Source organism: Notechis scutatus, chromosome 3 (assembly GCF_049901735.1).
Source record: "Notechis scutatus isolate UNSWTSFEM ecotype Mainland chromosome 3, rNotScu1.2, whole genome shotgun sequence".
NCBI classification, from domain to species: domain Eukaryota; kingdom Metazoa; phylum Chordata; class Lepidosauria; order Squamata; family Elapidae; genus Notechis; species Notechis scutatus.
Genome location: NC_142011.1, coordinates 67480470 through 67504961, shown reverse-complemented (window position 1 = coordinate 67504961; position 24492 = coordinate 67480470). Strand labels below are relative to the sequence as shown.

Genomic DNA, 24492 nt, shown 5'->3' with positions numbered 1-24492 from the left:
ATGGACTGGGACGTCCTCGAGCCCTTACTATGGACTCACTACGCGCCCACCGTGCCAACCTTAGTCAGAAGACACGAATATTACCAGAGGGACCAACGGAAGGGCGAAGGCCTTGCCAATTACATCGCGGACCTCCGCAACCTTGGAGGCCTCTGCGGATTCGCCGACTTAGAAGAAGCCCTCCGGGACCGCCTGGTTCTAGGCCTAGAAGACGGCACGATCCAGAGCAAAATTATGGCTAAGGGGGACATCAGCCTCAACGATGCCCTTAAAGAAGCCTCGGCTGCGGAAGCGACCAAGAAGTCGGCAGCCCGAATGCACCGCACCAACGCACCGCTACGTAAACTCGCCAATGATACCTCGCCTCACTCAGAGAGACACCCGGTATCGACTCACCACAAAGACCTAGAATCCCCATCAGAAAGCGATGAGGAAGAGGTCAACCGACTCGAACGGAACGAGACCAGTTCACACAACCCTCATTCCGACCGTGTGCAGGATGTGGGCGAATCACCCACGATCCAGCTGCAAATTCCTCGACGCACTCTGCCGCAATTGCGGGAGACGAGGTCACATCGCAAAGGTTTGCAGAAGCAAACAAAACTCCAAACCCCGACAGGCTGAATGCCAATCTTCAGGATTCTTCGGCACACACCGAGAAAAACTGAACCACCAATGGGGAAACTCCGAGGGGACCTTGGTCCTGTATTCATATTGACTTTGCGGGGCCTACCAAAGGACACACTTTCCTTATTACTGTCGACGCCTATTCAAACTGGCTCGAGATTCATCGAATGAATACAACTACAACGGACTCAGTCATCAATAAATTAAACAGACTTTAATAAAGATCATCCAAACGCTCCACCGGAACCGGACCTTAGACCAAAACCGGTGGAGCCATGGAAATCATCCAGACAGACCAAACAGCCTGTCTATCTTGAGGATTTTATTACAGCTCCCCTCAAACGGAACCCAAGGGGGAGGGGTGTTGTGAATCAATAAAAGTTACTAGCATAAATGCAAATCAGGGTTTGGAAACCTGCACACCTGATTGGCCCTCATACAACTAGGGATTGGTCCATAAGTAGTCCCTGATTGGCCACTATTTGGACACTTCTCATTGGTTATAAGTTTGAACTTATTGCACATGTCATTGGTTAACAAGGTGGCAGATAACCCTATAAAAGGGTTGCTGTTGCCCATAGCCTTGCTCTGTTCTATTCTATTTACAATTATTAAAGAGTTGAAGTCACTGGTCAGATGTCTGGTCTCCATTATTTCCCAAACTTAACAGTGCAGGTCTTTAAAAAGGCATTCATATTGAGGATTTATTGTTACTTCCAAGTTGGGAAAATAATGCTTCCTAATGCCAGTTGTAAGGGGACAACAGAGTTACTGGGCTACATAGAGGGTAAATATACTTGCCTTTTTTGAGAATGGGGAACTGAAAACTGAGACACATATACATTTAATGTGTTTTGAAGGAAATCAGTTAGCATTTCTCCTTGCTTATTTTTATCGCAAGTTTCAGTTTAAGTTCAAGCATTATGCATTTTTTCCATGAAACCAACACAAACATAAATCAAAATCAGCAATTATCCCAAAAGCAAAAGAGTTAATACCATCTTTAGGTTTTAATACGTGGACATGAGATTGAATCCAGTCTAACATGTGACTTGATAATCATCTTTTTGCTATGTTTTGAGTACTATTTGAAAACTCACCTGCCCTACCATACACCTCTTCAAGTATTCCCTTGTGGGCCACAAATGTAGCATTCAACTAAAAAAAGAACTTTGATGCAGAAAATATTTTTTTGTGGAAAGTAGAACATAGAATAATGAAGAATAGCGGGGCTGCAAGGGGCCTTGGAGGTCTTCTAGCCCAACCCCCTGCTTGAGAAGGAGACCATATACCATTGCAGACAAATGGTTGTCCAATCTCCCGAAGCTAGGCATTTGTGAAAGGGTAATGTTTGTAAATGGAAATGCTTTAATGCAGAAACCGGCAGATGAAGTTTGGATCCAGAGATCAGGAAGAAATACAGTGACTCAACAGTTTTATACTAAAATTCAAGTTTAGCAGGATGAAATTCTCTTTCTTTGTCCAAATCTTCATACGCCTAATAAAGCTTCCAATGTTGCACCTAGACTTATTGTATATACTTCCCACATTATGTTGCTTTGCAAACCAGCCTCTGGTCTCTGTAGACATATCATATTCTTCTATGTCTTTAACTGCATTTTTGCTGTTATATTCAGTAACAGTAATAATTTGGAATTTGCTGCTTATCAAACCCCTGCAAACTTTCAGGTAATCCTCTAAAATCATACAAAACTACACAAAAAATAGCAAGAAAAGTTTTATATGTATAGGTAAAAAACGTACTCCATTATATTTTAATGATAACAGAATTGCATATAACTTTTCTTTTGGGGGTTTTTTTCCCATCTTTTTCAGTTTGGATGTCAACAATCATTTCCAGAAAACCATTCTGTAAAATTTTCAAATAAAAATGATAAAAAAAAATTAAAATAAAAATGCTAATTTCATGTTCTTACATTTATTTTGTTTTTCACCCTTTTACAACAACAGGCTGTTTCTTACCATGCCCTTTAGAGTCAAATCTGCAAGGGGAGATCGGTTGCCATGGAAATCTGGCCAAACATGTAAATCAACAGTGAGCAAACCCACAGGCAAAGATTTCTTAATCAGATCCAGGTGACCATTCAAGTATGTATATATACTTTGAGCTCTGCAAGAAAAACAAATGAAAAAAGAAGAAGAAGAAGAAGAAGTGAGTTGAGCTGGGGGAGAAAGATTATTCTCTGAACATATTGCATGATTTGGACTCCTAACACAAATTAGGAAAGGCTTGCAATATGAAACTATAAAGGAATGAGGAAAGAGAATATGTCATAAGTCAAGGACTGCCTGTACTTGATATATGGGGTTTCTTCTGAAGCAGAATTAGGACATAATTTCAATATCAGCAAGAAAGCAAACTGTACTACAATGCTAAAGCACAGTTCCCTGTAACCAAGTCTTGTTCAGAATTAGATTCTCAAATTGCAGAAGGTTAACTGAGTCTTAATGATATTTTATATTGGTATCTGTTCACTGAGTATCCTACCAGAAGTTTAAGGACTGCTATCTTTGTACAATCAGAATAGAGCTGGAAGGGACCTTGCATGCCTTCTAGCCCAATTCCCCGCTCAAGCAGGAGACCCTAAACCAGGGGTCTCCAACCTTGGCAACTTTAAGGCTTGTGGACTTCAACTCCCAGAGTTCCTCAGCCAGCTTTGCTGGCTGAGGAACTCTGGGAGTTGAAGTCCACAAGTCTTAAAGTTGCCAAGGTTGGAGATCCCTGCCCTAAACCATTTCAGACAAGTGACTGTCCAGTCTTTTCTTAAAAACCTGCAGTGATGAAGCATCCACAACTTTTCATGGCAAGTTGTTCCTTTGGTTCATTGTCCTCACGGTTAGGAACTTTTTTCTTAATTCCAGGTTGCTTCTCTCCTTGATTAGTTTCCATCAATTGTTTCTTGCCCTGTCTTCTGGTGCTTCGGAAAATAAGTTGACCCCTTCCTCCTTGTGGCAACCTCTCGAATAATACAATACTGCTATCATATCCCCCCTAGTCTTTCTTTTCTCTAGACTAGACAAACCCAAATACTGCGACCGTTCTTCATGTTTTTGTCTCCAGTCATTTAATCATCTTAGTTGCTCTTCTTTGCATTTTTTCCAAAGCTTCAACATCTTTTTTCTAATGTGGTAACCAAAACTGGATGCAGTATTCTAGATGTGGCCTTACTAAGGCTTTGTAAAGTGATATTAATACTTACTGCACATGATTTTGATTCTATGCCTCTGTTTATACAACCAAAGATTGTATTAACTTTTCTTTTAACTCCAAGGTTCCTCTCACAGTAACTGTTTTTGAGCTGGGTTTTAACAGATAACAGATAATCAGAGTTAGAAGGGATCTTATAGGTCATTCTAGTGGTCCAACCCCCCACCCAAGCAGGAGACCCTACACCATTTCTGACAAATGGCAGTCCAATCACTTCTTAAAAGTCTCAAGTGATGATGCTCCCACAACTTCCGAGGGCAAGCTGTTCCATTGGTTGATTGTTCTCACTGTCAGAAAGTTTCTCCTTATTTCCAAGTTAAATCTCTCCTTGTTCAGTTTCCATCCATTATTCCTTGTCTTGGGTTTTGCCTAATCAGTACTCGTAACTTTGGTTTTTCCTGCTTCAGTGTACTTTTCTTTTCTCCACATTAAATTTTGGTTTTTTTTAAAAGGACCCATTGTTCCAATCTGTCCAGATCTTTTTGGATCCTGAGCTTGTCTTCTGGGGTATTGGCTATTCCTGCCAGCTTAGTGTCATCTGCAAACTTAATGAATTCCCCTTCTATTGCCCCATGTAAGTCATTTATGAAGATATTGAAGAGTACTGGGCTTAAGACGGAACCTTGTGGTATTCCACTGCTCACTTCCCTCCATGTAGATGTAGTACCGTTAAGGACTCGTTGAGTACAGTTTGTCAGCCAGTTACAAATCCATCTGCTGGTGATGCTGTCTATCTCACATTTTCTAGCATACCGAGAAGTAGGTTGTGATCTACTTTGTCAAAAGCCTTGCTGAAGTCTTAAGTATATTACGTCCACAGCATTTTGCTGGTTTAATAATTTAGTTACTTTGTCAAAGAATAAAATAAGATTGGTCTGGCATGATCTGTTTTTAACAAACCCATGTTGGCTTTTAGTTATAACTTTATTTGTTTCTAGATAGTCACAGATCTGTTTTTGATGATCTTTTCCATTATCGTCCCAGGTATTGATGTTTAGACTTATTGGTCTGTAGTTTCCTAGGTCTGTTCCCCCTCCGTTTTTTTTTTTTTGAAGATGGGAACCATTTTCTTTCATGAAGAAAGAAGTGTACTTTGTGAGATCACACAAGAACAAGTGATTTGTATGTGAAATCACATATAAATACATGTGATTTATATACACAACTTTAACAGTGAGATTAAATGGTGAAATACTCATGCAAGTCAGGATATTTAGCAGGCACAATGCAAATTCCACAGCCTCATCTACTGAAGGCTTGGAGGCTATCCAGATAATGTGCATTGGGTTTAATTTCATTAATTTCAAGTGGAACTTAAGTGTGCTTAACTTTCTCCAGTATGCACCCAGAGGCTGAAAGCCAAAGAAAGCAAAACATGCAAAATCTCACTGAAATCAACTGGAACAGCCAACTAGCCTTGTAATGCCTGCACTGACATGCCAATGGAACTTGCTCTTGCCACTTTATACATGTCTAAAAATCTTTTGTGCAGCTTTCTAATTTTTATGATTGGTTTTTCCTTCTGTATCAAAGTATTGAGGACTTTCCATCTGCAGAGAGATTGGCCAAAATAGCATCTCCATTTAATTATAACTGATTAATCAATGTCTCAGTTCTGGAGGTCTAAATAGTGATATTCATTTAGTCCCAGCATGTCTATTCAGCCATACACTAACGAGTTCCCTGTGGGAATTTGGCATGTGTTTACTACTCTGACTTCTGACCTGCTTGCAGCTGTATATTTATATTCTACATTTAAGCATTCAGCTGCATGTTGTTTCAATTAGGTTCTTACCATGTGTTTGCTATCGGATGGTATCATTCAAAATGAAGTACACTTGGAACACATTAAAATAGCTAATTTACTTCATTATTCATATACTTTAAAGTTTTTTTTAAAACATTATTGTGTTATATGAATGTGATGTCTTGTATAGGGGGTGGGGGGAAGGGGAGTCACCGTTTGAAAGTTGTTAAAATTCTTTCATAGAATTATTTCACTTTCATTCTTACTGGGTTGCCCAACATTAATTATTCAATGAAAGAGGACAAGAAGAAAGATAACTGAAAAGAAGGCTGCAGTGACATAGCACAAGATTTCAAACAGAGAACATGGGACAATTCAAATATATTTCACAAGAAATTATGTCATGGAGCTGTAATAGTCCACAAATTCATACAGAATATACATTCATTAAGTATTCCAAAAATACTCTTTTTCTGGATGAAGGTATTTATTTATTTCAGCCTTTATTATTTTTAGAAACAACTCAAAGCAACAGCAAGCATATCCAACACCTATTTGCCCTATTTTCTTTCCAATAATAACCCTGTGAGTGGGTTGAGCTGAGAGAGAGGGACTGGCCCAAAGTTACCCAGCTGGCTTCATGGCTAAGGCAGGACTTCAACTCATAGTCTTTTGCTTTTTGGCCTAGTGCCTTAATCAGTACACCAAACTGGCTCTTTAGCCAGTTGTTTGAACTTGAGTGAGATTGTAAAATGGTTTTGGAAACGTTTCTCAAGTCAAAACAATCCTATGTTAGCTGCAGGCAAACACATCTTTGTGAGGGAGATGGGTGATTTCAAAATTTGATGAATAAATAAATTTGTTTAAAGAAAAAACTTAAAATAAAGCTATACACCAGTGATTAAATGTTCCATAACATCCATTGGCAAAGCAAATATATCCATAAAAATATACAATAATATTTTTAAAGACTTCTTCTATGTCTTCAAAAGATACATTAAAGAAAATTATCAAAACTGTAAATTCTTTGGGGGACATGTGCTCAAACAATGAAATCTCATTTGTTGCAAAATAAGTGCACAATTTGCAAAGAATTGCTTGTGTAAGACTGCTTTCATTTGATCAGTTATTGTGCTAATGTAGCTATTAATTATTTAAATTACATTAATTTTATTTTATTTTTTATATTATTTCATTTGTACAATTTTGGACACCAGAAAAAAAAAACCCAGAAATTACAGGATAAAAGGAAACATAGAAAGTAGAATACAACAGTGATTTCCTATTAAGATTATATTGAAAAAAATGAAACATCTATTATGGGAAATCGAAACAGAAGTACAGTATGACCCTCTGAAATGACTTTGTATGTGTAGCTCACAATTCTATTTAAATACTACAAAAATAAAGAAACAAGGATGGTGTGTGGCCATAAGAATTGGTTGTCCATATAGCTTGTCCCAACAAAGTCCTTATTCTAGTACTATTTTATCTGGAGATTGCCTGGACCTGTTGAGGCTTTAAAAGGTATTAAAATCTCATGTATTTATCTTTATGATTCTCTCTATTTAACCTAATTACCTGATGTTCAGAATATATAAACAAATGTGTCATATTTAAATGCCACCACTGATTCTACAAAGACTGGCAAGCATTTACAACAAAAGAAACATAAAATCCTTAAAGTGGTAAAATCAATGAAACATCACCTCACTTTCACATGGCATCTTTATTAAGTGGCCAACCCCATTTGCCATTGCCTTCTTCCCAGGTCTGAGAGAATATAACTGGTCCAAGGTCACCCAGCTGCCTTTGTACCTAATTAGACTAGAATTCACAGTCTCCTACTTTTTAGCTTGGGGCCTTAACCACTATACTAAATTGGCTCTCTCATAGCATATATTGTATAGTATACAACGAGTGTCCTTCTGTAATGTAACATTGTATAAATCTTTTAATCAGAATTCATCTCTGTCCAGCTTTACAAAATCATATCTTAATTAAGAATAAACTGATTTTTTTATATTATAGGAGAGGATCAATTTATTTTCAGTGTGGGAGGAAACAAAGATCCTGATGTCAAAACTGGAAATTGAAGAGATAATAATCATCAAACCTAACTATTCTCTCTAACTCATATTTTAAGAAGTCTGCTCTATTCCTTAAGCTCCCCTTCCTAAAAACCTGCATAATGGTTAACATGCCGGTATGAGGTAATATCTGTTTTCTTTCCTTATTTCCACTTGGTCTTCTCTCTAGAGCAGTAGCCTTTGCACTGGGTGGAAATAATTTTATTTGGAGCACATATTTAACTGAACTGATCTAATTCATATTTACAAAACTGCTACATAGATTGGACCTTTTAAAAATATTTCAAGTTTTCAATTCAAAACTTAAATACATATCCTCAATACATATCTGCTAGTTGATGGGATATATGGAACAAATTATTTGTTACAAAATAGGAAAGTTTGTGTGTATTTGTATGTTTAGATTTATATCTTAGTCTATAAAAATTGAAATTGTTAAGATATAAAGTGAGCTATCATTCCCTAAGTAAAAAAGTTATTGTGAGAGACTAAAGAATCATTGGTGAGTGGGTTAAAATTGGAGGATTTGTATGGAATGGTTCAAAAATATGCCAAATGCCTTTTATTTAATTAAGAGATATTTAGTGGCAAAGAATCAAAGATTCTATTTAATTTTTTTAAAAGGAGGGATTCGGTGACATCACTCATATGAATGAGTGTTTTTAAGTGTCAAATAATTAACTTTCCATTACTTATATTATTATAAGATCTTTGTAACTGCTTCATTATAAGGTTAAATTCTTGACATAATCATCTCACCAAGAATGGCACCATTATGAAAAGATGGGATTTTTATGGGAATTTTGCAACGATAAATGCATAAATGCACTGAAATTAAGCCTCTGAAAACTAACCAGGCATTCACAAAAATTATTTTACAAGTCTGCCATGACTAGAGAAAATCAACTTCTGTTGATAACAGTATCTCATAAATAGACATGTGACTCATTCCTCAGGTGTATTGAAAATGTATGCTAAAATAAGGAGGATAAAGAAGTTTGGACAGACATGTAAATATGAGAAGCAGCCCCAACCCACATCCCAAATGAAGCTGGAAGATTCTGGCTAACTGGTTTTCCTGTATTACAGCCAAAAAGAAATTTCTAAACAGAATAATAAATGAAGAAGAAATAAGGTTTATGACTTGACCTGGCTTCAGATTTTGTTTGTAGTTCTGGGAAAGCAGCATGTCCTTGGACAATATGCTCTAGCTTAAGAAAAGAAAAGAAAATGAAAAAAATATATTGATTTTTTGATTGAAAATAGTTTAATATTTTTGAAATATGATTACCTGGGTGACAGATTTGTTTCAGCAACTACACGCTCTGCCAATATGTAATTGTTACAATAATTGTAGCTTGTCATTTTATTTATAAAGCAAGGCCCTACTACAATTAACCCTTACATTATCTTTTCATACAAGGTAATTCAACCTACAGCAATTACTGCTGTAATTGTGAAATGTGATGAAGGCCCCAAACCTTCAACAAAATTACTTTTGATTTATTCCCCAGTATACTGTTTACAAGTCCCTTAACATTAAATACAGACAATATGTATGTGCATTTTATGTCTGCATACTTGAAATATGCAGCAGATTATTATTTCTACACACATCTCAGAACTGTAAGTTCTGTTGAACTATATGAATCTGGAATACGCTACAGGAGATAAGTATAGAATTGTGCAGACAGTCTAAAACATAAAAATAAATTTACTGTATTTTTCGCACTATAAGACGCACCTGACCATAAGACAAACCTAGGTTTAGAGGAGGAAAACAGGCAATGACAAAGACAGAAGAGGCAGGGTTCAGCGCTGTAAAAGGACCCCGCCACTGCGGCCTGTAATTTTTGCTCCATAAGATGCACAGACATTTCCATCCACTTTTTTGTGTGGGGGAGCGTGTCTTATGGAGCAAAAAAAAATGGTAATCTTGAACTATAACTGAAGATGGCATAAGTTCAAATTTCTATTCAGTCCTGCAGCTCAGGAAACTTAGGCCAGTCATTTTCTCTCAATCCAATCCACTAACAATTTGTTCTGAGGATAAACTGAAGGATGAACCCAAGATTTATTATTTTAATATCTTGCAATAGTTGTTTCACGCAGTTTAAATGGGAACTTTAGAAGGCATACCCCTATATTCTCGGCCATTCTGCAAAAAAATAAATTACATTAATCCAACTTCAAGGTTACCAGAAAATGATCACTGAAGCTAAGTATTCTTCTTTCAAATAGGATATGATTGGTTATTGGCTAAAGCTGACAAACAGCCCTCCATTCCATTATATGTTCAGCGATCCAGCATTAATACTAGATCCAGGAAGATTCAAACTTGATTCTTGAGGAATCAATATTAGGAAACTACAGTTCCCTTCAAGAGCAGGCATTTTTCCTAATCATTCAAGTTCAGCACATGAATCAGTAAGCAAAGGTGTACTAGACATATACATTTAATAATTAATAAATAAGTAGAATTTCTATTCCCAAACATATTTAAAATCAAAACAAAACAAAATGAAGCTCTCAATGACTGAAATGAATATCTCTGTGATGAAAAAGTTAAATCTCATCTGCACCTCTATAACTGTCTGGTTTGGTTCTGCAACCCAACAGGACAGACACAGACTTCAGAGAGTAATTAGGACTGCAGAAAATACAATTACTACCAACCTGCTTTCAATCGAGGAGCTATATACTGCATGAGTCAAAAAGAGAGCTGTGAAAATATTTACAGACCCCTCACATCCCGGACATAAACTGTTTCAACTCCTTCCCTCAAAATGACGCTATAGAGCACTGCACACCAGAACAACTAGACACAAGGACATTTTTTTCCCCAAAAGCCATCACTCTGCTAAACAAATAATTCCCTCAACACTGTCCAACTATTTACAAAGTCTGCACTACTATTACTGTTAATCTTCTCATTACTCCTTATCACCCCTCCCCCTCCCATTGTGACTGTATGACTGTAACTTTGTCACTTGTATCCTTACGATTTATATTGACTGTTTCCTAGTATAGTTTGATTGTTTATTGTACCCTATGACTACCATTAAGTGTTGGACCTTATGATGTGTTGTACCTTATGAACATCCAATAGCTACAAACCACATCTCTACCCAACAACCACAACCCAATCCACAAAAAAACATAAGCCAGACAAATAATGATATCCCAATCCTCATCAGAGAAGCTGTTGAACATGAACGGAAACATCCAAACGCCATCTTATTTGGTCTAAAGGACATAAGTGACAGTGATGACATCACAACTGTCCGAAACATTATCAGTGATTATCAAGCATCAACCATCTCTCCTGATGAAATACTTGACATTTCCCGCATTGGCCAAGAGCTCAAAAACCGAGAAGGCTCTGTGGCCCCACGCTTCTGCAGGGTCATTTGCAAAAATGAATCAAGCAAACGTAAATTCATTTATACTATAAATTCACTTGCCAAAACCAACACCAACCATAAGAACCTCCATTCTCGCCCTGACCTAACCATACAGCAACATGCCCGCTCCCATGTACTCCGCACTGAACTCAAAAAACGTCTAGACAATGGTGAGAAGGACCTGTACATTGACTACCATGCTGACTGTATCAAAAGTAAGTCACACAACCCGCAACTCAGCTTTAACCTTCAACCACAACCCTACCTCAACCAATCCACCATCACCCAAGACTAGGCACGCACGCCCCTAACTATCTCAATTCCAACTACTGCTGGCCTTAAATGCAAGCTACTCAATGCAAGAAGCCTTGTCAATAAAATACCTGAATTTCTCCTCTTACTAAATATGGCTAAATTCGACATCATATTTGTCTGTGAAACATGGCTCAACGCATCTCTCCCTGACTCCATTACCACAGTAAGAGACTATCATGTTTACCGATCCGATCATGAAATCCGTAGAGGAGGTGGTGTTGCTATCTTCTATAAAAAGTCCTTACATCTAAAAAACATCCAGGTTACCCAGGAGCTTGCTATTCCTGAGACCATCATCTGTGAACTATCCTTAAATATCACATTTCGATTCTTACTATGTTACAGAGCACCTGATTATGACATCGAACATGCAAACAAGCTAAATACACTACTAACATGGGCAGCATCCTGCCCACATGCTTTTATCTTTCTTGGTGACTTCAATCTACCTCATATTGACTGGACCCTAAACTAATGTACAACTGAACCCATACACGCAACCTTCTACAATGCTTTTACAAATCTGGGACTGGAACAACTAGTAACCAACAACACTAGACTAAACAACTGCCTCGATCTCATCTTCTGCAATAGTTTGAATTTAATTTACGGAATACAAACTAAAGAACCCTTTTCCAGCAGTGACCACAATATGATTGACTTTTGTCTCAACATACGCCCACACAAAAATCATCACAATGACATAATCCCCAATTATAACTTCAAAAAAGGCAACTATGATCTTATAGACAACGATCTCTCATCCCTTGATTGGCAATCTCTATTCGCTGGATGCAATATTGTTGAAGACCATTACAACATATTTTTACTTGAAGTCAAAAGAGTCATCAAACTATATGTACCAACAACAACTCCCCCCCCCAAAAAAAAAAACTGATTACCCATAACAATAAGGAAACTTCAATCCAAAAAGAGATCACTCTGGTGGAAAAACAAATCTGGTCACGTTGCCAATTTCAAAAGCAGGTACAAAAATTTATGCCACCAGATAAAGATTGAATGCACCAATTATCACATTAAACAAGAGGAAAATCTTCTACGCACCAATTCCACCCACGCTTTTTACAATTTTATAAACAACAAACTAAAAGAATCAAGGTCCATCCCACCCCTGATAGGACTTAATAGTAAAACGATGACACCATTAAAGCCAACATCTTTAACACATTCTTCGGCTCAGTATTTGTAAACAGCAATGGATCATGTCCAGTATTTCCTAGCCGAACCACAGACAACGACAATGATCTAATACATATCGATTTTACTGAAGACAATGTTGAAAAAGCACTACGCAATCTAAAACCATCTCTATCTATTGGACCGGATGGAATATGTGCTACTTCTTAAAAAAGCTATCCACTGCCATAGCCGAACCTCTGAGCATAATCTTTGAAAAATCTTTCAGGACCAGCTCCTTGCCTAACCTATGGTCACAAGCCACGGTCATCCCCACCTTCAAAAAGGGAGACCCCAGCCTAGTTGAAAATTACAGACCAATCTCCTTATGCTGCGTCACCTGTAAAATCATGGAATCAATTATTAACCAATCCATTATCCTCCACTTAGAGACAAACAACCTACTCTCCAATAAACAATTTGGTTTCAGAAAAAAACTACCCTGTAATCTGCAACTCTTACACTGCAAAAACATATGGACTACACAACTCGATCAGGGCAAAACAATAGATGCAATCTACATAGACTTCTGTAAAGCCTTTGATTCAGTGGTACATGACAAACTACTCTTAAAACTAAAATCTTATGGTATCTCTGGACAACTGCATAACTGGATAGAAGCATTCCTGTCAAACAGACAACAAATGGTCAAAATTGGGAGTGTCCTATCAAATTCTGTACCTGTCAATAGTGGTGTCCCCCAAGGCAGTGTTCTAGGACCAACTCTCTTCATACTCTACGTAAATGACCTCTGTGATCATATTAAGAGCAACTGTGTTCTTTTCGCTGATGATGTAAAGCTGTTCAATACCACAGACAATACTGCTACCCTTCAAAAAGATCTTGACTATGTATCAGAATGGTCAAACAAATGGCAACTTCAGATCTCAACAAATAAATGCTCTGTCTTACATATTGGCAAAAAAAAATCAGAAAATAAAATACAAGCTGAATAGTGAAGATCTTGTTGATGATCCAAGCTCTGTAAAGGACCTTGGAGTACTCATCTCTAATGATCTAAGTGCTAGAGCCCACTGTAACTACATAGCCAAAAAGCCATTAAGAGTTGTTAACCTAATCCTATGTAGCTTTTTCTCTGGTAATATCACACTGCTAACTAGAGCATACAAAACATTTGCTAGACCAATACTCGAATACAGCTCATCAGTCTGGAACCCACATTACGTATCTAATATTAGCACAATTGAGAAAGTCCAGAAATATTTCACAAGAAGAGTTCTCCACTCCTCTGCTCGTTGCAGAATACCTTATGCCACCAGACTTGAAATTCTAGACCTAGAAAACCTTGAATTATGCCGTCTTCGGTCTGATCTAAGTATGGTATATAAAACCATATATTGCAATGACTTACCTATCAATGAATACTTCAGCTTCAACCATAACAACACAAGAGCACACAATAGATACAAACTCAAGGTTAATCGCACCAAACTTGATTGCAGGAAATACGACTTCAGCAACAGAATGGTCAATGTCTGGAATACTCTACCTGACTCTGTGGTTTCTTCCCCAAACCCCAAAAACTTTAACCTTAGACTGTCTACTATTGACCTCACCCCTTTCCTAAGAGGTCTGTGGGGGCCGTGCATAAGTGCACCAACGTGCCTACCGTCCCTGTCCTATTGTTTATTTTTCTTATATGTACCCATTTCATGTATTCATAACTATGTATATACTTATACCTATTATCTTGAATGTATCTTTTCTTTTATGTATACAGGGAGTATTTGCAGCAAGACAAATTCCTTGTTTGTCCAACCACACTTGGCCAATAAAGAATTCTATTCTATTCTATTCTATTCTATTCTATTCTATTCTATTCTATTCTATTCTATATACCCAATATTAGTTCATATGTATGATCCACAGCAAAGAAACTAACTTTGCTAATGAATGTATTCATTTACTTGAAAAATGTATCAGCAGGATGTGAAAGACAGTATACAAAAATAAGGTAATAAATAATTATGTGTCTATATTAAGAAGATACAATAGGAGAGTAGTTTCTTTTTTATCTTTCTTTTGCAAATAGAATTCAGTCCAGAGCTAAAATCTATTTCATGACACCATGAATAAGGCAAATCTACTTCCTATGGCACATGAGGGATGAATACAGTTATCACCCTCTCTTCCATGATTCACAGTAGGGAAATTTACTATGGATTTGCTGTAGATACTAAAATTATTTCAAAGTTTGAACTGTCACATAAGTTTATAATTCTAACCATTATTATACAATATCACCTATTGCATGTTTTCAATTAACAAATGTGAAGATAATGGTGTAGCTTAAATATAACTAAAAAGATAAATGGAACTAAAAATTAGACCTACCAGTTTCCCTGTTACACTTTGACCTCCTTCATTTAGCCACAATCCTGGAACCATTGCTGAATAATAGGGTCCCCAAACACCAGAGACAAATATAGGGGACTTGCTAACCTGAAAAGAAAATGTAAATGTAATTATGCAAGCTATGCAAGAGTTCAAGCATTACAAAGTTACAGGTTTATGGGTAGAAGCTTGGAAAAGTATGTGAACCATACAGGTAATTCCTTGCTTGAAGCAAAGACGCCAAAGGGAAACTAGTGGCAAAGAAAGAGAAGCAACATAGAAGCAAGACAGAAATGTGAGAAATTGCTCTAAAATGCACATAATCGTTCTTGAGACTGCAGCATCTTCTCAGTAACAACTGTCAGAGATTTGAGAGATTTCAGTATTGATAGCAAATGCATGTATGGCAGCATCATGGCCATATTTGCAAACTATATAGCTCAATTTGATCAACTGTTGAGATCATCAAGTAATTTAAAAATAAAAACATTTATCTCTAAGAAGACAAATTCCGTGTGTACCCAATCAAACTGGTCAATAAAGAATATTCCTATTCTTTCCTATTTAGAAAAAGAAAGCAGGGGTTTTGGAGTTGTCTTTCAAGTATCAACCATGATCAATCATCAAGGAATATTATTCCTAACTGAATTAAAATCTACTGCATTTATATTTGAGATTATGATTACTTCTAAATTTGCACACATACATCTGCACCATCATGTGTACACTTTATGGACATTTCTTATCTCATATTCTCTCTGCCAATACAACAAATAAAATTTTCCCATTTTTTTCTCAAAGAACCTTTGTGAGTGTGTGTGTGTGTGTGTTGTGTGTGTGTGCGCGTGTGTATGTGATGTTCTGACACAGAGGTGATATTCAGCAGGTTCTGAACAGGTCTGGAGAACCGGTAGTGGAAATTTTGAGTAGTTCAGAGAACCAGCAAATACCACCTTCTGACTGGAGATTTTACAGTATCCTTCCCTTGCCATGTCCACCAAGCCACCAAGCCACCCCCACAGAACCGGTAGTAAAAAAAATTGAATCCCACCACTGTTCTGACAATAACTAGCGCAAGGACAAAGTATAAATAGAAATAAGAAGGTATGAATCAAAGAAGCTATATTTCAAGTTTTTACAGGTTACTTGACACCCAATTATTAATGAGACAAGTGCAAATCCTCTTTTACAATATGCAAAAAATGAATAAACAAAGCACATAATGATAACTGGCCACCTTATTTTAGAACTGTGCCAAAATTATTGGTCACTTGCAGTTGTTTTTAATCTAGCTCTGGAAAAGTACAATTTGCAACACTTCCAGATTACGTGACCTGAAGGTGGAATAAAAAATAAATTCCTTTTTACTATCTGGAACTCTGAACATAAACACAAAAACTTCCAAAATTTATTTTTCTGAACGACTCCAGGAAGGTCTAAATATTATATGACCTAACTCATTATTTGCCATCTTCCATAAATGATTGGTTCATTGTTCCCAAAGCTACCTGAGTCTTTGCCAATCCTCAAAAGGAAAGTTAAATTAAAAGACTATAATTGGTTCTGCTGGGACACCATCAGGTTTTGAATATCTGCACCCCAGCTTGGTATTTTACAGAATACCCACAATAATTTACCAGGGTATTTCTGTCACTAGCTGATCTCCACTTACCCACTCAGATGTTCATATCATCTTACTCCTGAAATACCATTTGAATGCATTCCAAAAAACTATCAACAAATCTGCAGAGCAATTAAGATTTGCACATTAGTACATCTTGAGCATAGACAATGGGTGTGGAGCTTTTCCTCTGTACAAGGATTTTCTTTCCTTCCGCCAGAACTCCACTGGGATCTTTTAAAAATCCTGGAATTTGGCAGAGGGCCACTTCTTCTTTCCAATAGATTTCTCCAGGGTTTTACATGCAAATATATTCTGCAGATTTACCATTCTCACAATTAGTAATGGCTTCCATAGAAGGGAGGTCCCAACAGAAAGGGATGAATAGCTATTAAATATAAGGGCTGTGAACATTTCAAATTCTACAAATCGAAAAGTATGCATAAAAAACAGCAATAAAACATACCATAGATTGAGCCACATGTAGACGCATGAAAATAGCACCTACGACAACTATTTAAAGTAGCAGAATCTTTTCCCAAAGTTGTAAATCCAAATCTGCCAGGTGAATGAATGCTGAAATACTAAACCAGGCCATATCTAATTTACAACATGTACACTGAGGAACTGAAGCACAATGGCATATTTTGTGGCATGTTTAAGTGCATTTGAGCTCCTCTTTCCATTTTACTTTCAGTAATTCCATCTTTTGAAATACCTTTTGAGTTAAATGCTGAACCAGCCTGATTATTAATCCAAATTTAATTTTAAGAATCACACATTTTGTAGCATTTTAAAATGTCTTGGGTTGGCAGGCTTTTGAAAGTGTTTTTGTTGAGTATGATATACCTTTGTAAATTAGTGTAACAAAAAAACTAAACGGTATTTGGAAATATTTCCACATCATTAAATGTATTAAATATTATCTGCACTGTAAATATTATGATTTTTATTCAGTATTTTGTCATCTCATTCAATATGACAAAATCACTTTCAATGCAATCCAGAATAAAAAAAGAACATACAATGAAATTGGTGGGAACTATATAAGATTTCCTGACAGCCAGATACCTTCCTCAGGGACAGGCATAAAGCTCGATTTTATTTTAAATATTTATAGCCTATCCACTATTCTGAAGACCTCACAATAAAATATAGACCATGAAAAAGAAACATAAAGCAGTAAAACCAACTCAATAGGTAATAATGTAACTAAAACATTTTTTTTAAATGCACAATTATAAGTACAACAACAAGCAGCATTATTAAACAAAAAACATTGTATAACCATGACTAAGCTTTGAATGTGAGAATTAAGTTCTTCCTCTAGTATTGATAGATATCAGTACCATCCTGACTTGCAGTAGTGGCCACAATAGAAAATACGTCTCTGATAGTGAATGGTCATTTAAAAGATTTTTTTTTCCTGTAAACCTTAATATTTGAGTAAGCTCACATTGAGAAAGATTTATGCTCAAGTTTCATGGTTCTGAAATAATAAGGGACTCAGCCATTCTGAGATTTTTTAAAAGTACGATTGGTAGTGCATAGGTAGGCAATGCAGTTCTTTTAGGACAGATGCTATGTTAAATCTGAAAGGAGTTCTGGATAATAACCTTACTGTTGAATTGTACAAGTGCAATTTCTGAGTCAAATTTAAAATGCACTTATATGCTACCTCAAATTTAATTTCTTTAGTCGGGGAAGCATATTATAGAATTGTGAGTTCAGAGAATACAGTGATAAAATAATTGATCAATACAAAATTTTGGGAAATATAAGGATTTTTGTAAGGAAAAAAATAGATAGTATACAAATAGTCTATTTGACATATGACAGAAAAGTTCACCTAATTTTTTTCCATACCTTTAATCTTTACTATTGATACTATTATAATCAGTAATACTGATACCATGCTATTGATCTTTCTGCATCCTGATTTTAGTGTAGGGAACACGAGAGTACACAGAATAAATGCAAGAAAGTGGGTTTGAGTTTTATTATTTATTACAGTAGAACCTTGGGTTGTGACCGTAATCCATTCCAGGACTTCGGTCACAACCAGATTTGGTCCTGAGAGGAAGCACAATTGACTGTGCATGCACGGACAAAAAAAAAATGGCACTGAAGGGGAAATCACTGCAGCAGGGAAAATCACCACAGCTGTGATTAGTCGCCACCTGAAGATGTGTTCGCAACCAGAAGCAAAACTTTTCTGAAAATTTTGGTCATCACCTGATTTGGTCATGAACAGAAGCGTTCACGACCCAAGGTTCCACTGGATTAGGATAATCATATTGTCTATTCCTACAAGGAATCACCTTACATGCATCATGCCCTGCCACATACATTGGACAGACCAATAGAAGAATAAGTACCCACCTAGATGAACACAAAAATGCAGTAAAAAAGCTGGAACACGCTTCCTCACTAGTACAACACATGAAAGCCACAGGTCATAGCATCGACTTCAATGGCACCAAAACCCTAGCCACTATAGAAAACCCCAGCTACAGAATTATCAGAGAAGCCACAGAGATTGAAAAAAGATCTGAAAGCATGAATAGAAGAGATGACCCCACCAGACTGTCAATTATCTGGAAGCCTGCACTCTCAAACAAAAAAATATCCACACCACAAGCCAGGCAAACACCTGGGCACAAACAGACTCCCCCTGATACCTCCAGCTCAAACACACCCCAACCAGGCAACCAGATGAAACCTAGCTTCCTAATAAACAATAGCCGTCCGTTTACTCGGAGCCAAGCTGCACTAAAAGCCTCCAATTTTGAACACAACGTTGCCAGCCAATCAAGACAAAAAAAGCCACAAAACAGACAGAAGATATTAGAAACACCAATCAAGCAGAACACAGCAAACTCCAAGACCAATAAACACAGACCAAGACTCCCAACCAATCAGGATGAAGAAAAAAACCATTCTGGCACAGCAGTAGGCTAGCCCCAAATTTAAAACTGAAACAACTGTAAAAGTCTGACTCACAGACGAACACAATACAGAAGCCTGATGATGGCAGATGAGATTCTGCCGAAACGTTACTACAACTTTAAAAGCACAACTATAATGACGTGGGAAAATACCCGAACAAAGTTGAATACCATACATCTAAGTACCCGCAAACACTTAAGAAAACAATATATATATATATATTTCCCAGAGTTACTACATGAGATGGCAGCTATATAAGATAAAAATCTAAAAATTTCTCCATCTCTTCTGATCATTATTTTGACCGGAATGACAGCGTCCTCAGACATCTGAAGAAAAACACTGCAGTTTCTGTGGTTGTCTGTTCTTCATTTGTAATCCATTTTAAACCACTGAATTAACCAGGGACATATTTCTCTCTTGGTTTGGAATATTTCAACTGTTGTGAAGGTTCAATGCTTATGGTAAGATTGAGAAAAGAAAAAAGAGTCATGTGGGAGGACTTAACCTCAATCTACTCCCTCCAAGATTTATACTAATATGTTAGATATGTAAACATTATAGAGCAATCAGAAACAAATGAAATGATGAATCTAGTTTAACCGTATTCAGCTGTGATGCAACTGCCAGAAGGCAGTGTTTGTTATGAATAAATCATCTGGATGAGATACAGTCCTCAATTCAACCTTGGTGTGCCCAACCAAAACTCAGTGTCAACTCTTGAGGAGTGAATTGAAAAAGTACTTGAAAGCACTGAAAAAAAATTCACCTTACAAATGTATAATTGTATATTGAAAAAATGACAGTCCCAAGAAAGCCCTTCAAGTCATCAAATGATCTTCCCTAGATTATTACAGTTTTATAAAATCAAAGTTTAAATTTAGACACATACAAGCAAGCACGCTCTTCTTTTTCTTTCTACTAAGCTCAACTCATCCTTGTGCACAGATAACAAATAAACCCGTCACTTTCCAAATAAGATGAAAGCTGCGCTTTAGATTATAATCTATGAAAAACATGACAGGCAGGAAGAAGCAGCATTTCTGAGAAGGGCTGCCTGAAAGTGAAAGAGTTCCCTATACAGAGAATAAAAGGCCAAACATAATTTCCCCAAAGCTTTTTGAAATAAACTTTCCTCTGCACTTATGAATGTGTGCATCTCTAAGGGCAGGATTCTACCAGTTCGCACCTATTCGCTAGAACCGGTTGTTAACATTCTAAGCAGTTCGGAGAACCGGTTGTTAGAAGAAAGTACTGGCCTAATCCTGTAAGGAAGGCAGGAAGGAAACATTCTGGTGTTGCTTACAGAAACTGCCTCTCCATTAACTCTTATTACATTCTTGGCAGGACTAGACTTCCTGTCTCTGGAATGTCTCTGGAATTGTTTTTCCCTCCTTTGCTGGTACTTTGCTTGTGTGGAGTGACCCTTCAAAGTTACAATGGCATTGAAAAAAGTGACTTATGACCCTTTTTCACACTTATGACTGTTGCAGCATCCCCACAGTCATGAGAGGCCAGGTGAGGAGATGCGTGCCTTGATGTGAGTGATATTGAGTTGGCCACGCTCAGCCAATAACATGACCACCAAGCCATGTCCACCCAGTCACATGACCACCAAGCCACGCCCACCATATAAGCCACACCCACAGAACTGGTTGTTAAAAAATTTGAATCCCACCCCTGTGCACCTCCCATTTAATTCTGATTTGTAAGTCTCTTATACTGACGCATACTTGGGGGTGGGGCCTTCAAAATGATTCTTGCAATGTAAAGTTGTGTAGTTTAGTATTATATGCAGTAGTTATATTATTGTATCTTTCCCCCTGCATCAAATGGAATTGGCACTGGAGGACACAAGGGGACTTCTTCGTTGACATGTTCATTGGAAATGATTTCATTAATGCTACCGGTATTTTTTTAAAAATCTGTATTTGTGAAAATAATTTATATTTGTTGAAAACTCTTATTTTTTAAAAAAAGGAGTCCTTGCAGATTTTACTCCACTAATTGTTGCCAACTATAGGGGCTCATTTTCGTTTCAAGGCCATTGAGCCAGTGCTATCCCAAAACATTTTTGTGGTTATATGGCCAGCATGACATCACAGAGCAATGTTAACCTTCCCATAGAAGTGGTACCTATTTAGCTACTCACATTTGCATGCTTTTGAACTGCTAGGTTAGCAGGAGCTGGGGGAGGATGGGAGCTCACCCCATCACGTGGCGCTCAAGCCACACAAACTTGTCATTAATAACACTAACTTAGTAGCTCACATCAAGCTATCTTTCATGACAGAAAACAGCATTATAATTAGAAGGCAAAATGTTGAACTGAATCTACCAAAAAATGTTTTTTTCCAGTGCAATCCATAGCTGAACTGTTAACTTGAACTGAACTAATATGCAGTTATCCATAATAGTTTTCAACAGCAAACACGACTAATAAAGTTATAAAAATTATTCTGCGATGAACTTTCAATGGGACATCATTATTATTAATAAAAATAGGTTCAAATATTCTTAAATGTATCTTTGGAAGAATGAAGTCTTCTCTACTTGTCATTCTTATTGCAATAATATATAAATAAAAGCACTTCATAAATGTTATAATATTATGAATAAAATAAATATTATTTTGCTAGTATGTGAAATTAAGAATATTGTAAGATAGTTTGCATACTTTAGTTTGTTGCATCTCATTTTTTGTTACTGAAATATAGACAGATCTTTTCCAATCTGTTGGCCATTGTGCCGTTCTCCAGATTTGCTGCCATAGTTTGGCCTTTATTAGTGCTTCTTATTTCCATTATGTGCTGATTTGAAATGTTTTACCTGGTCACTAATTAATATAAATCCTAGGGAAATTTAACTTATGCACGCAGATAAAAACAGAAGCAGCACCACAGAAATAATAACAAGCTGTCAAATATTTTACAAACCCTTTAAGAACCTTCTTCTGACGTGAGCCATCACCTTCATATTGTAGATTTTCAGTTTTTACTTTTCTGTTTATACCTTTGAGTAATTGGATATATATTCCAAACAACTATGCTAATAATATTTGTAAATTGCACTTAAGTATTCTCTCTTTCCAAAATCATACCCATCAAGATTTTTAAAACACATTAAATGCATATTTAATCGGGGCATAGACAGTCAAGATTCATAATTACCCAGATAGGTAAAATACTGTCAAAACCAACAAAATAACATTGAACAACTGCTTTTCATAACTTTGTGCCATTGGTATATTTGGTAAAACTTATTTACTGATCTTTCTATGCAAATTTCTCCAAAACATTTTTAAAAATCCAATGGTGGACCTTATGGAAAGGCCTTGGAGATTTCATGCCAGGTAGACAGCCAGTCGTGAAACCCATTTAAAATGCTTGCTCAATTAACTTGTGCGTATTTCTAATAACAATACTGTCCAGCTCATTTCCTGTCTTCTTAAGGGCAGGGGTATTATGTGAATTTATATCAAATGTTTCACAGAAGACAAGATCTGTAAACTTTCATTAATGTTTTGGAGTTTGGCAATTTTGAATAACATTTTTGCTTTGTATTTTAAGGCCCGCAATTCAATTTTTTTAAAAAAATAATTTCAGTTACTGGCACTGTCTGGATACAGAATAACCTTTGCCCCTCTAATATTTACTATGTCGCCTGCAATGCAATAGAAGCAGAGAGCTTTGATAAATGAACACAAAGGCCTGTCTGGGTATGTTTCTACAGGCGGTCTTGTACTGTACACTGAAATGGCTTTTTGTACTCCAAAGTCCTGCACTATTTACAACAGACATTACCACACATACAAGCAACCTTATATTATTCAGAAACTCTATCATGCATATCAGTAAGATTGTTTTGTAGTTGTTATATTAAGATACATTAAAAAATAAGGTATTCCTTTGTAGTGTACAACTACTCTAACCTAATGTGTTTATTGTTAATATCTTATCTTCATATTTATTTTATTTATAACATTTCAATTTCCCATTTTGGAAATTATAACTATATTGTTTAAAGTATATTCCTAATACAATTCTTCAGTGGGTAAAGCATAATATATACAAATAAAATGCATTAAATAGATACACACCCTGCTAGAGAGAAATTCTCTGAAGATGGGCTCCAGGAGAAAACTGAAAGCTCGAAAGACAAAATATCTGGTTCCGGTGACTGACCCAAATTGGATCTTGCAACATTATCCTGGGACACGTATATTTGCCTTCACTTGGAGTTTTAAAAATATTTCATTTTAAAATTGAATCAAAATGATTGTCTAATATTCCAGTTACTGGAATCTTAAATGGTGCTAACTAATGAATAGTTTTTCTTGATAGCTATAAAGATCTTCAATGTAATAATTTTTCCCAATTCTTAATTCCCTTAATTTGAGGTAGAGTCGGGGTGACTAGAAGGAGCTGAACATTTACTGGCCAGATGCCAGAGGTGGTATTCAGCAGGTTCTGACCAGATCTGGAGAACTGATAGCGGAAATTTTGAGTAGTTTGGAGAACCGGCAAATACCATCTCTGACTGGCCCTGCCCCCATCTATTCTCTGCCTCCCGAGTCCCAGCTGATCGTCTGGGTCTTCTTTTGTTGCCCTGCACAGGAGAACGAAGCTGGAAAGCAGATTAGTGGGGGTGGGGTGGGAATGGAGATTTTACAGTATCCTTCCCTTGCCATGCCCACCAAGCCACGCCCACAGAAACGGTAGTAAAAAAAAAATTGAATCCCACCACTGCCGGATGCCTTTCCTGATGTTACATGGAGTTCACAGCAGGTATTTTTTCTTTGTGCCCGAGGAGAGAAATATCTGCTGCCACCTATGATTGAACTCTCAATCTTCCAAGTGGGAGGTGAGCGTCTTCACCACTTGCCGCCAAGTTACTCTTTCACTATAATTAATATTCCACATAAATGTCAAGCTAAGCTTTTTAAAAGTTTCTGATAA

General features: G+C 36.8%; 1 protein-coding gene across 9 annotated transcripts in view; it reads right to left on the bottom strand.

Annotated features, from left to right (window-relative positions):
• FGGY (FGGY carbohydrate kinase domain containing) overlaps positions 1 to 24492 on the bottom strand; it is a 195827-nt gene that overhangs the window by 59310 nt on the left and 112025 nt on the right. For all 9 annotated transcript variants that reach the window (XR_015748593.1, XM_087960356.1, XM_087960354.1 and 6 more), the window contains 3 exons: positions 14965 to 15072; positions 8843 to 8904; positions 2611 to 2758 (listed from right to left, as the gene is read on the bottom strand). Coding sequence is in view for 8 of the 9 variants with exons in the window: in XM_087960356.1 (XP_087816482.1) it covers positions 2611 to 2758; positions 8843 to 8904; positions 14965 to 15072 (318 nt within the window). In the remaining variant the exon portion in view is untranslated. The remainder of the gene's footprint in view (positions 1 to 2610; positions 2759 to 8842; positions 8905 to 14964; positions 15073 to 24492) is intronic.